Source organism: Equus caballus, chromosome 2 (genome assembly GCF_041296265.1).
Source record: "Equus caballus isolate H_3958 breed thoroughbred chromosome 2, TB-T2T, whole genome shotgun sequence".
NCBI classification, from domain to species: Eukaryota; Metazoa; Chordata; class Mammalia; order Perissodactyla; family Equidae; genus Equus; species Equus caballus.
Window position 1 is genome coordinate 111,150,173 of NC_091685.1, and position 13,156 is coordinate 111,163,328.

The following is a 13,156-nucleotide window of genomic DNA, read 5'->3' on the forward strand; positions in this document are numbered from 1 at the left end:
AAGCCAAATTATTATCAGCATCTGCCAACTTGGCCATACAAGGAATATTCAGTTATAGTATAGCTGTTCTGAGCTTAGGTTTCTGAGAAAATTATCCTCCCTTTCCCTCTTCACTAGCTTTTGATCCCTTATTCCTATTTCACTGTGCTCTTATATATATATATATCACAGATGATTTTTTCAAAGACAAGATATAAACAATAATAATATGTATTGTGTATTTATGGCATGTCTTTACTTGAATACATGAGTACTTCACATGAAGTAGCTATTTTAATCCTCGCAACAACCCATGAGGATTTTTATCCCCATTTTAAAGATGAAAAACCTGAGGCACAGAGAAGCTAAGTAATTTACCCACAATTACATAGATGATGTAGTGGAACCAAGATTCTAATCCAACCAGTTTGATTTCAGAGTCTGTAATCTTTAAAAAAAAAAAAAAAAGATTAGCCAAAGCCCAAAATAATTCATTTCATAATAGAGCGATAAGCCTCAGTTTTCTCCACACTCAATTCCAAGCGTCAAGTAAGGACTTCAAAGACATACAACGATTTTCCTCAATGCCAACAAATTGTGAGGGACACCAGATGGTCCCTAGTTTATCCTATTCTACCTACAAAAGAAAAGTTCCTGTAGTCATTATTGTATTATTTTGTCATTCAGGTCTTACTACCCTTAGGGCAAACGGGCTTGCATATAATTAATATTGAGTATCCAAGATCTGAGAAGATTTATTTAGGATTATGTTCAATTAAATTGGCTTACACCAAAAGTAAATATTATAACTAGCAGACAGATGATATGTCCAAACGTTATTGACAAATACTATATATACAAGTAACAAATTCATTCATTTCTTTTACTGTTTGAAAAAAAATCTATACCTTGATATATAAAAATTACTTCTAAAGAGATCTTTTAAAAGGCTTTACTATCTTTTAACTATATCCCTTTAACTATCTTTTCCTTGCATTTAAAGAAGCAGCAGTCTGACCAAAGTTCATTTAATCTTTTCTGGGCTCAAGTGACATAAGAAGTTGTAGAGACAAAACAGGATCAGGACACCTAGGTTCTAGGATTTGGCCCCACCACTAACTAGCTCTAAGACTCTGGGCAAATCTCTGAGCCTCTGGGAAACTAAGTTTCCCCACTTATAAAAATAAGGAGTTAGAGTCAGTGATCTCAAATGAAATACTATAATTATACCTATAGATTTATGGAAGACAAGATACCAGATATAATCTGATGTTAAACAAAAATATCCAACTGAGTAAATTTTAAAGATCTTACTGGCTTTAGTCAACAATTCATGAATCTGGTAGCATTCCGTCTAACAGATAGAAAGGAGCTCTGAAGACTACAAAATGAAAAGACTTTTATAGGCAGAAGGGGGCAGGACAAGGAAAGAGTGAATAGTTTGTGGCAAACTCATCTTCCTTAAGGGGACAGCAGGGGTCTGTCAGGCAGATTACTTCACTAGTGCTGACCAGGTAATTCTAGATTGACTGGTTTAAGATTCCATTCCTGGGAGAGGCTGACACTGCAATTAGGTTAGGCCTTAAGTCTCAGTTTGGTGACGTGGGCTTAGCACAAGTGACTCCATTTTGGACCTGTTGTCTCTTTTTTTAACACTGGTTTAAGCCACTTTATTATTTTGGAAAGAAAAGGGTAAACTATTCAGATTTTTAAATAGCACACTGTGTTTCAGAAATGACTTTGGCAAATACAGTTTTATTAAGGACTTCAACAGAGACTGAAAGACAGCCAGACTAACATGATTGCTCCACTCTGAGCAGTTTCTCAGGGTTGGTTGATCTACCAAATTAGAATCTATGTATGTAGTTACTCATATATTAAAACATGGAAATTCATAGAAAACAAACCTAGGTCTGATAATGTTAAAAATCGGGTGGCAGTCTGAAAAAAGGAAAAAAGGAGCTCCCCTGGCAACTGTAGCTGTCTTACTCCAAACCTAGACAGAGTGATGTTTTCTGGCTGTTTTTTTTTTTTTCCCTTATAAAACCTGCCAAGACAAATGATTTAACAGGTTCGGTTTGTAGGAATCAAACTTCCAGAGCAATCTGTATCACAGTAATTGAAAAGGAAAGAATTGAGTTGAGCTATATTTTTAAAACAGGGCAATAGTCAAAACTATGTATGCTAAATTTACCTAAATTCCAACATAAACCACTAAAACTTTTATGATTCTCAGTTCATCGTAGTCGCATTCAATCTTCTCTAGTTTTGTTCGTCTTAGTTTCAAAGACATGACTGCCAGTGTTTTCTGGAATGTTTGTTAGTGTTTTCCAAGGTAGTTGAGAAACAAAGGGAGACCCAAGACTTAATGACTAAACAAAAACTCAAGACTTCTCCACAGGGACATTGTTGTAGCCATTCTTTGTAATAAGTGAGTTCATCCTGTAACGTTAACTTATAAAGATGTGAGCGGAGAGTTTTCCAATCCCACCCCTGCCTTTAGGCTGGGGTGATTTCTGAGTAGTTAACCCTAGATAGCTTCCTAAGTGGTTCATTTGGTGGCTTTTGGAACCTACAGCCATATCTGAAGAGAATTAAAAACGCAGGTAAAGTGGGAGCACCAGCTCTGCTGTGGCCTCCAGTCTTCTAAAACATCATGACCAAACGTTTGCTACTGCTTGACCATCACCAAGTCACTGTTCTTCTGCTATAGCACGCATTCCTGATCCTGGTTGATGAGGTTTTCAGGCTAAAAAAATTATTTTAATTCCATCATGTGTTGCTATTTAACAGAAATAAAATCATATAATCAAATAATGATAATAATTGTGGTGATATAAAATACTTCTACAAAATTATCTCCATTTTTCAGAAGAACTGTGATTTAGAAGGTTGCACTAACTTATTCAGCATTATACTACTAGTAATTGGCAAAACAGAATTTAAGTGTAGAGAGGAATCTTTGCACTAAACCAAAGCAAGTGAAAACAGAAAATGAATTAAAACCTGGATGTGAAGGAGTCAGTAGTATATGGCAATGCCTACATGTATATTGCAGAGAATACAAAAGACTTCACTTGAATAGGGTTTTGTTTTTAGGGAGGTAGTTTTTGTTTTTTAATATATTGTGCAAATGCCACTGTCTGTTGCTGAGGTTAACAATTTCCTTCAGTTCAGGTGCCAGTAATGATACTAAGCAGTACACATTTGGTGGCCTAAAGAAGAGAGATAAGGGCAAAAGAGTGTGAAGAAAAGAAATATGGAGAAAAGGGAGATGATTAAGTGAAGGAGAAAAGGGTAATTATCAGTTCTTGACAAAATCTAGGATGATCAATTTGTAGGGTTTTTAGAATTGATTCTATATATAGGAAATAGAAAAGTCTTTATTAAAAATACTTTTGTTTTTGGCTTCCTGAGGTGGCTGAACTTTTCAAGAGTACTTATGATCCAGCAATTGTTCCTTTAAAAGTTAATAAGCTTTAATTTTTTTCCCATTACTCAAGGTTGTTTGGATTCTGAGAGAGATTAGTTCAAGGTAATGAGAGATGAATTAATAGATCAGAATGACACATTATTAATTCACAGTGGGGGGAAAGGTTCCAGGCCTTCCATTATCAGAAATGAATTGAAGAAATATTCCCAGATGTGACATATGCTGCCTCCAAAATGCAAAGAGGTGCTCCAAGTGCTTTGAGTGGCAGGTGGCTGAAGGTGCAACAACTTGCCCATTACCTTAGAGATCCACAGACCATTATACCTCTAAAAACTGTATAAGTTCATCTCCCATTCTCTGGCACATATATGTCTTACTAAGACCTCTGGAGTACTTGACACATCCTGCTCTCCAGGTCCAGTTAGCATCAATACAGCAGGGTAGTGATAACTCCTGGTATAGAGTAAAATCACAACTACTGAGATCTTTACATATGGAATGGAATGCGGTACAGATGGAAGGGGAAGTGTTGGTTGATGGTAGCTATGGCACTTTAACAGCACAGGGATAGTAATAGTTACACAGCTTTGGAGATGGCTAGCTTTTGTTAACTGTTTTGAAAGCCTTGACACAATAAAAATGACAAGCTCAGGTCAGCCCATCAACTCAAGGCCCAATATGAAAACCATAGGCCTCCATGGCAGCATTTAAGGGGACCTTCGTATTCTGCAGCTACAGAACTGGCAATGCTGAAATTAAGACCTAGATCCAACTGTAAGCCTATTAGAGCTGCAAAGGAGACTGGATAGAGTTTGACAGATGTCCTATGTCAAAGCCAGTCTCTTAACAGGAAAAAGAGTAGAACCCTGAGGCCCTGAGTGAGTGAGCATGAAAATTTTGAATCTCATATTCTCCTGAATCCTCTGAGCCGATAGAAGCAGCACCATTCTTGCTAGAGAGAGCAGCCTCCCCTTGCCTGGAGGCTCTCTAAAAGACAAGAGCTTTTATATTAGGACAGTGTATTTTAAAATCATTACTAGTCTGGAATATTCATGATGGTCTCCAAACCTGGTGACCTCTGACTATAGAAGTGTTCACTTACTTATAGTTAGTTGATTAGCATAATTGTTCCCTCAAAAAATAAATTGAAAATGATCCCCAAAAAGTAGGAACATGGACTACCCGAAGAAAGATGTTAACTATAGGATGAAAATAACTATGTGACTTTTAACCTTGTGGCTATAGCAGAGCACAAGATACGCAGTTGAACCAGCATGCTGCGTTATATTTTGTTATATAGCAAATGGCATTTGCGAGCAGAGAAAGAATGCTTCTACTTCTTTAGGTGGCTACATCTGTCATAGGTGGCTTAGGCACTGACTGACGTATCAGTCAGTGAGGAGTTGAATGAGAGATGACCTCTTAAAGTCCCGGTTCTTTCTATGGCTCACAGGCAGAAATAAATGAACAGTACTCCTGAAATTTCCTATATGGAAAAGACTACTTCTCTTTCTCCCTTATGTTGGCAGAAGTCAAGTATAACAGTACACGGAGGGGAAAAAAGTAATGGGACCTGTGTGTATGTGTGTGTGTAATATATGTATAAACACACACATACATAAGAATGATTCTCATCTGCTTCCAAGTGACCAAAAAAATGATCCAAATGTAAAAAGAGCCTACTGAGTAAAATATGCTATAAGAGCCTCAAAGATGCAAATTGTTCGTATTATACTATAACAAAACTACTGAGAAAATCAGCTTAATGTAAAACAGTAAGAAATTTGATTGTATTATTAATAATAGCGTTTGGCATTTATTGAATGCTTAACCTGCACTACAGACTATCCTATGTGCTCTACATTATGTAGTTCCTTAAACATCATGGCAACCAGTTATCATCCCTATTTCACAGGCTGGGAAACTCAGCCAGAGAGTTAGGTCATAAAATAGTGTGAGAAGAACGTTTCCTCTGCCATTGTGGGTGGTCAGGGAGTTAACTGACAACAGATTAACAGCAGAAAAGTGTGGTGAGTGCTCCCGAGACAACCAGGGGTAAGGGTTTCCATATCAGCTTAACGAAAGGGGAGCGGGGAGCTAAGGCTTCTGTGGGAAACAAATAGAAGGTGTGGCAGCTTCTGACAATGTTTGTTTATGCAATTGCTCATCCAGGTGCTGAAGGTTAGTTTCCTCCCTGGCTGGAAGCTCCCCCAGAGGGGATTTGTGGCATCTTCATTCTCAGGAAGCTCTGCCTTGAATCAAATAAGGGATGCTCTGAAAAGGCTTCTTCCTACATCTTGCTGTCTCTCAGATGTCTTCAGTTTAAAGTAATCTTTATGCCATTCTGGTGGGTTGTGTGTCCCTTCATTTGGGACAGCACACAGCTAATTCAAATCTCTAATAAGATCTGCTGCTTAGCAGCTGCTGGGGTCTCTGAGCTCAGAAAGTGGGACCAAGACCTCTGAAAATGAGGCATCAGCTGGCTGGTGTCTCTGGGGAGGGAGATGCACAATGAAGCTTAGGTTGAAAATGCTAGGAAAACTGCACACTGGATTTGGCGGATACTAGGGGAAGGAACCGCTGCTGCCAGAATGAAGCAGCATTGCTGAAGTGATACAGGAACCACAAGCATGTGGAAAGCCCACAGAAAGCAGACGGAAAGGAGCTGGTCCCTTCTTCCTCCTCCAGCCTTAGAATCTGTTGGTGGGGCCCAAAAGGGAGTCAACTGGCAAGGGAGAAATTGGTTAGTAGAGTCCCAGCTCCAGCATCACTAGGCAGAGCATGGAGGATGGGTTTGGAGCTGAGAGATAATAACAGCATCAACTTATTAGAAATGCACATTCTCAGGCCCCACCCCAGACCTGATGAATCAGAAACTCTGAGGATGCTGCTCAGCAATTTGTGTGTTAACAAGCCCTCCAGGTGATTCAGGTGCAGAGTCAAGTTTGAGAACCACTAAATTAGAACATTGGGCTTCCAGACTCATTTGCTGATTTTCAAACTTGCCAGTGATTAGTTCTTTAAGAATGAGAAGGTGCTGCTTTTCAGAATCAAGACATGATCCTCACATGCTTCTAGACAGTTGGGATTGGCGAAAGCTAGAGACAAATTCAGATTATATAAGACTTTAGTTTCTTTATGCATTAAGAATGATACTCCTACTTAGGGTTTGGGTTTTTTTTTGTTACAGAGATCCACCTAAGAGAGCAACAAAATATGAAAACTGCGTTTTCGTGTATAGTTCAATGTTGTAATAAAAAGTATAAAGTGAGACACTAAATTATATTTAATTTCTGTAATTATTTTGGTGTGAGGTGGAATTAAAGCATAAATGATAGCTATTAACATAAATAATTAGCGCAATTTCCAGACACCTGAGTCAGTTTTTCTCCTTTAAGTGCTCACTCTCCCCAGGCATTAGTGTCAAGTGTTTCTTGGAGAGGAAAGTTTTTTTTTTTTTTTTATTGAGTTATTGATAGGTTACAATCTTGTGAAATTTCAATTGTACATTAATGTTTGTCAGTCATGTTGTAGGTGCACCACTTCACCCTTTGTGCCCACCCCCCACCCCACCTTTCCCCTGGTATCCACTAAACTGTTCTTAGTCCATAATTTTAAGTTCCTCATATGAGTGGAGTCATACACAGATTATCTTTCTCTCGCTGGCTTATTTCACTTAACATAATTCTCTCAAGGTCCATCCATGTTATTGCAAATGGAATGATTTTGTTCTGTTTTGCAGCTGAGTAGTATTCCATTGCATATATGTACCACATCTTCTTTATCCATTCGTCTGTTGCTGGACACTGAGGTTGCTTCCATGTCTTGGCTATTGTAAACAGTGCTGCAATAAACATTGGGGTGCATAGGACTTTTGGGATTGCTGACTTCAAGCTCTCTGGATAAATATCCAGTAGTGGGATGGCTGGATCGTATGGTAGTTCTATTTTTAATTTTTTGAGGAATCTCCATACTGTTTTCCATAGTGGCTGCACCAGTTTGCATTCCCACCAGCAGTGTATGAGGGTTCCTTTTTCTCCGCAACCTTTGGAGAGGAAAGTTTAACCCTCACCACGAGCATCTGCACATACTCAAACACAAATTTAAAATATTTAAACCGTGTCCTTTCTCCTTTCCTACCCACATATTCCATTCCTTCATCCCTGCCCCATGATTTTGAGAAATAAAAGAACTAAAAGAGGCTTGACCTTGTAACCTGGTGCTAAAGAGCTGAGGTAAGGGTAGGGACCTATTCGTTCATTCACTAAACATTACTGAGTTCCTATACATACTATGTGGTAGGCTCTGTTCTAAGCACTAGGCAAACATTAGTGAACAAAGCAAAGTTTCTTTGTCTGGACCTTATATTCAAATAGGTAAGATATGAATAATAAACAAATGAATATATAATATATAAGGTGGTGATAAGTTTTTTTTTTTAAGAAAAATACAATGGTACAGGGAGAAAAAAGAATTGACTGGGCTTGCTATATTGTGCATTAATTTCTTTATGCTCTCACTTGGCATTCAATAAAGTTTTCTTGAAAGAATGAACAAACTTATTAAGAGATCTCTATGGTTGCTTCTGTCTCGTTGGTGACAGTGATAATATTGTAGCCAATGAGATTTATCTAAATACAGTGGCTCTGAATTCTGAAAAGTGAGAGTAGTAGCATGAAAGACTAGAACAGTGAAAATAAAAGATACTCAAATTTCTGGCATCTGAGCAAGTTGGAGTAAGGGAAGTACAAGCTGGTCAATTAATATGAGAAAACCAGAAGGAAGTGGCTAGCACGTCTGTACCTTTGTTCTAGGTTCTCGAGATATGGCTAAAAGAAATTAGTAGCCTTTGGGGGTTCCGTTTACACAAACTCCTAGTTAAGATTTCAGCAGCCACGCCCAGGGAAGGTCCTGAAACTAATCATCTGCTTAGGAAAACAGAAGATGTCTGTGAGGTTGGAAAGTAGTTAGAAAAAGGATCAGAAAATGAATCATTCCGGTTCACTCATTCTAGAAACTCCAAAATAAACTTGAGTTTATCTTCAGGACAAGTTTTAAAAGAAACAGTGCTATTAAACTTGAAATTACTTTAACAGAGAAAATATCTTTCATTCTGTTATCTCTGAAAAATGCATTAAAAAATAATATTTACCCTTTGTTGATATCCAAAGTGCTTACTTCACAGGCTAGCAATTCCTAATACAGAGGAAGGAGGGGTTCCAGAGTGGTAGATGGGACCACCCTTGCATCATTTACACTGTCTTCTATTTTCTGTTCACCCCTACAGACACGCATGCGTGCGCACACACACCCACAAACACCAGATTTATAGTTGGTAAAGATACAGGAAAAATTTGTCATCATATTCACCATTCTGAAATATGAAGGAACTACTCTAAACATAGTTTAAAATCACACATTTTTATAAGTTGAAAGGATACTTTACCTTTTGTAGTATGTAAAAATCAGATCTGCTTCAGGAACTAGATGACCTCACCAACTCAAAGCAGGGAGGGGTCATAAATGGGAGTGTTGAGTAGCACGCAACGAGGAGGCACAAGAATGTCTGAGAATAATATTTCTTTTAAAAGAGAGTGGAAAGTTCCTTTTTTAAGATTAGAGGAAAAAAGATCATGGAATTTTACACATGAAGCATAGAGATATTTTGTCTTCCTTTATAGGAAGAGGGAACAAAGATGAAAACATAAACTCAAAAAGGCTAAATATTCAAAACCCATTCTTATGCCTTCCTCAGTTATTTTTCCCTCATGAAAAAATATACTGCAAAGATAGAATAACAGTATATCACTAACAAAGTGATACATCTCAGCCAATCAGAAGATCCTAGATAGGGAACTCACAGGCAACAGGTAGCTACAAAGATGTTTGATAACAAACTAGATTTTAGTTCAAATTCACAAGCCCTTGAAGAGTGTAAGTCTAAGATACAGATTCTGGTTCCGTTTACATAGATATTCCACTGAGGTCGGAAAAAAAGATCAAAAGGTATGTGAAAAAGCAGCGAATAGCAGTTAAAGGTTAGTGAGAAAATGGTAAATCAACTTTTTAAATTTCTTAAAAGATGGTTAGAATCAGACTGCCTGGATTTTAACCCTGAGTTTACTACATACTAGCTGTGTCACAACAGGCAAGTTATTGAATCTTTATATGCCCTCAGTTTCATCACTTCTAAAATGGGAACAATACTAGTGCCTCATGGGGTTACTGAAAAGTTTAAATGTTTGTAATTCTTATAAAAACATTCAGCACAGTGTCTGGAACATAGGGGGCATTCAATATACATTACCTAGTATTATTTTAACATTATTATATAGTTAAACCCAGTTAGTGGGAATTTGTTTGTTTGTTTGTTTTGAGGAAGATTAGCCCTGAGCTAACATCCACCACCAATCCTCCTGTTTTGGCTGAGGAAGATTGGTCCTGAGCTAACATCTGTGCCCATCTTCCTCCACTTTATATGTGGGATGCCTGCCACAGCATGGCTTGATAAGCAGTATGTAGGTCCACGCCTGGGATCTGAGCTGGTGAACCCCGGACCACCAAGCAGAGAGTGCAAACTTAACTGCTACGCCACCAGGCAAGCCCTGGGAATATTTTTTAATATTAAAAAAAAAGTGAGAAGACATACTCATCTCTCCATTGATCATAGCTACAACATTAACCAGGTTTGTCAAACCATATAACTTAGGCATCTCCATCTACCACTCAGGAACTGCCTGCAGGCTCAAGCTTTTTAGGAGAAGAAGCTTTTTAAAAATAAGCTCTTGGGGCCGGCCCGGTGGTGCAGTGGTTAAGTGGGCATGTTCCACTTCGGCGGCCTGGGGTTCACTGGTTCAGATCCAGGGTGCAGACATGGCACCATTTGATGGGCCATGCTGTGGTGGGTGTCCCACATGTAAAGTAGAGGAGGATGGGCTCAGATGTTGGCTCAGGGCCAGTCTTCCTCAGCAAAAAGAGGAGGATTATCAGCAGATGTAGCTCAGAGCTAATCTTCCTAAAAATAAATAAATAAATAAGCTCTTTAAACCTGGTGCCAGAAAATATCACAAATTACTCACCAGCATAAAAATATATGTAAACTTTCCATACCTAAGTTTTATGAAATAAGCAAAATCAAATTTGTGTGAGCTGTTTTCAATCTTTGTATCTAGCATTCTTCCCCTTCTAAGTTCATATCTCCAAATTTAATCAACAATGAATCTCTAATTATTTTAAAAGTTGACTTGTTTTAGGTAAGCATTTATCTGCCCCACTGTAACATTTCTTTTGTTAGAAACAGAATTTATGCTGGTGAAGTTCAATACCCAGCAGACGAGAGACTGCATAGTTTCTGTAGCAACAGAGCTTCTGGAACCATTTCAAAATGGAATGCCAAAGACAGTGCATTAATGGAGAGATGATATTTAGAGATATATTTCTACATTAATAAAATAAAACATAATATACTTTATAAGTTAATCTCAAGTCTGAGCCAGACATGGAAGGGTGGAAAGCCTGAATTCTGTACCCGCATAATCAACAGCCTGTGGAAACTCTGGGAACCGTGCCACTGGTCTCCAACCTAGCATAGTTGGGAAATGACACATTCTTTAAGAAGCACTCGTCCAGGAAATGAGTGGGTCACAAAGCAGTCCAGCAAAAGGTCCATAAAATGTGTTTTATGAATGAAGAGTATAAGGTGTACTGGCTGCAGCACCTTTATGAGTATGTCATAATTTCTCAGTCATTCCTCAGTTGTTATCATGGTGATGGATAGATATAACAGAACTCTAACAAGAAAAAATAATCATGTCAGCCATAAGAATATTGTCCCATGCCATTTCGTAATTATTTTTAATCAATATTTTCCATATTTATCCCCTTTCCAAGATCAGATCTTCTCACCTGCCCCTTCCCACCAAAAGAAGAAATGGTATACACACACAAAAAAACCTCACAAACTTAAACTTAATCAATTTTATTCACACTACCCATGAAAAGCAATTACATTTTTACATAAACTCATTAACACAGAGAACAAGAGAAATCTTAAAATTAATATATCTGATTAGGGACACAATACAGAAAAAAAGTGAAAATTAAAAATAGCATACTTTAGTGATTAAATTTATACTGTATTTCCTACTTATTTATAGCAGCATCTGTAAGATTCCTCTATTTTTTTGTTAATAGTTAACTAGCAGCAAAATTTTTTAAATTACACAAAATCAGTAGATGTTTCCCTCCTGTTTCATTCACACAGTTTATCACATTAACCAAACAAAACCACTTCTATTTCCTAAAGAAAAAGGTGAGAAAAGATTTCATAAGTCACCAGTTTCCCCAAAAAAGAAGGGAGGAGTGAAGAAGGAAGCTGAAAAAAATTTGTATGCAATTACCAAAAGATAAATTCTCAACCACCATCACCAATTAGGAGTGGATTTTTGGAGTCTCCATGTGTGTGTGTGTTACTGAATAAAAGCTACGTTAGCTTCATTTTCTAACTTTCTGCTGCAGTTGAAAAACATGTGGAAGTTTCCAGGAGGCTTGTCAGAGCCTGGAGAAGATATTGGTATGTATGTTACATATTTTGAATTGGTTTGAAAATGTTGTGGAAATTCATGTGTTTACTTTCTTGCTCTATAGCTGAGAATAAGATTTCAAATTTTCTAATTGGTTCAGACTAAGTCAGAAAATTTCAGAGAGGTTACTTCAGGGCTGATAGAAAATTAGAAGCAAAACTTTTAAGTTACTCCTCTAGTATAAATAATACCATTGGAGCATACCACCTTTTCTTCTGTCGAGGACTGCTTCTAGATTAGTTTGTTTGAAAATGAGAAGCTTTGGAGATACATCAGTAAAGTTTAGCATTAAGGGTTATTTTGGATATGACTAAAGTTGTTGTTGGAATTAAACTATGAATAAAGATAAATTCTTGACTATTTCATCATAAAACAATGAAGAGTAAACTTTTTTTTCTTTTTGATGAGGAAGATTGTTGCTGAGCTAACATCTGTGCCAATCATCCTCTATTTTGTATGTGGGACACCGCCACAGCATGGCTTGATGAGTGGTTTGTAGGTCCACACCCAGGATCCAAACTCACGAACCCCAGGCCACCAAAGCAGAGTGCATGACCTTAACCACTACAGCAGTGGGCTGGTCCCAAGAGTAACTTTTAAGTGAAATAAGTATTATTTATAAAGCCAATTATAAGGCAGTAGTGATGTAATTCTTCTCTTTATGAAAATTTTATCTACTGTTTACTTTGAATAGTCAGGAAGCTAAAACATAGTAAAATGTCTCATATGAGAATGTCTCAAATGAGAGAGAGCTCCCTAAAACAACTTAGTGAGCTCAACATTTAAGACAGGGAAATATGAAAGGAGCTAAGAATTCTTTAGGTCCTGATTTTACAAGAAATAGACAAAAGAATAGAAATTGAGTTCTCCTACATCTTCCTTAAACCACTGGTTCAAATGCAGACTCCATCATAATAAATCAATAGATAATGCATTTGATACCAGTATTATTTCTCTGTGACTTTTTCCTCAATATGATGTCCCCTATTCTCTTTAGCCAACATCTGTATGAAGGCAGTTTCCTAAATCATCTTAAAATATTTTATTTAAAAATGTATATATACCTGAAACTTGATTTTTTAAAATGTTACACAGATTAAAATGCCCTAAAAGCAGTCTATAGCCAATTCCTAACAACCTATAAGTAAATTTACTACATTCA

At 37.4% G+C, this 13,156-nt stretch overlaps 1 protein-coding gene across 4 annotated transcripts in view; it reads left to right on the forward strand.

Annotated features, from left to right (window-relative positions):
• Nucleotides 1-13,156, forward strand: part of NUDT6 (nudix hydrolase 6) — a 30,065-nt gene that overhangs the window by 12,783 nt on the left and 4,126 nt on the right. For all 4 annotated transcript variants that reach the window (XM_070259610.1, XM_001501991.7, XM_005607860.4 and 1 more), the window contains exon 4: nt 11,930-11,984. In XM_070259610.1, the coding sequence (XP_070115711.1) occupies nt 11,930-11,984 (55 nt within the window). The remainder of the gene's footprint in view (nt 1-11,929; nt 11,985-13,156) is intronic.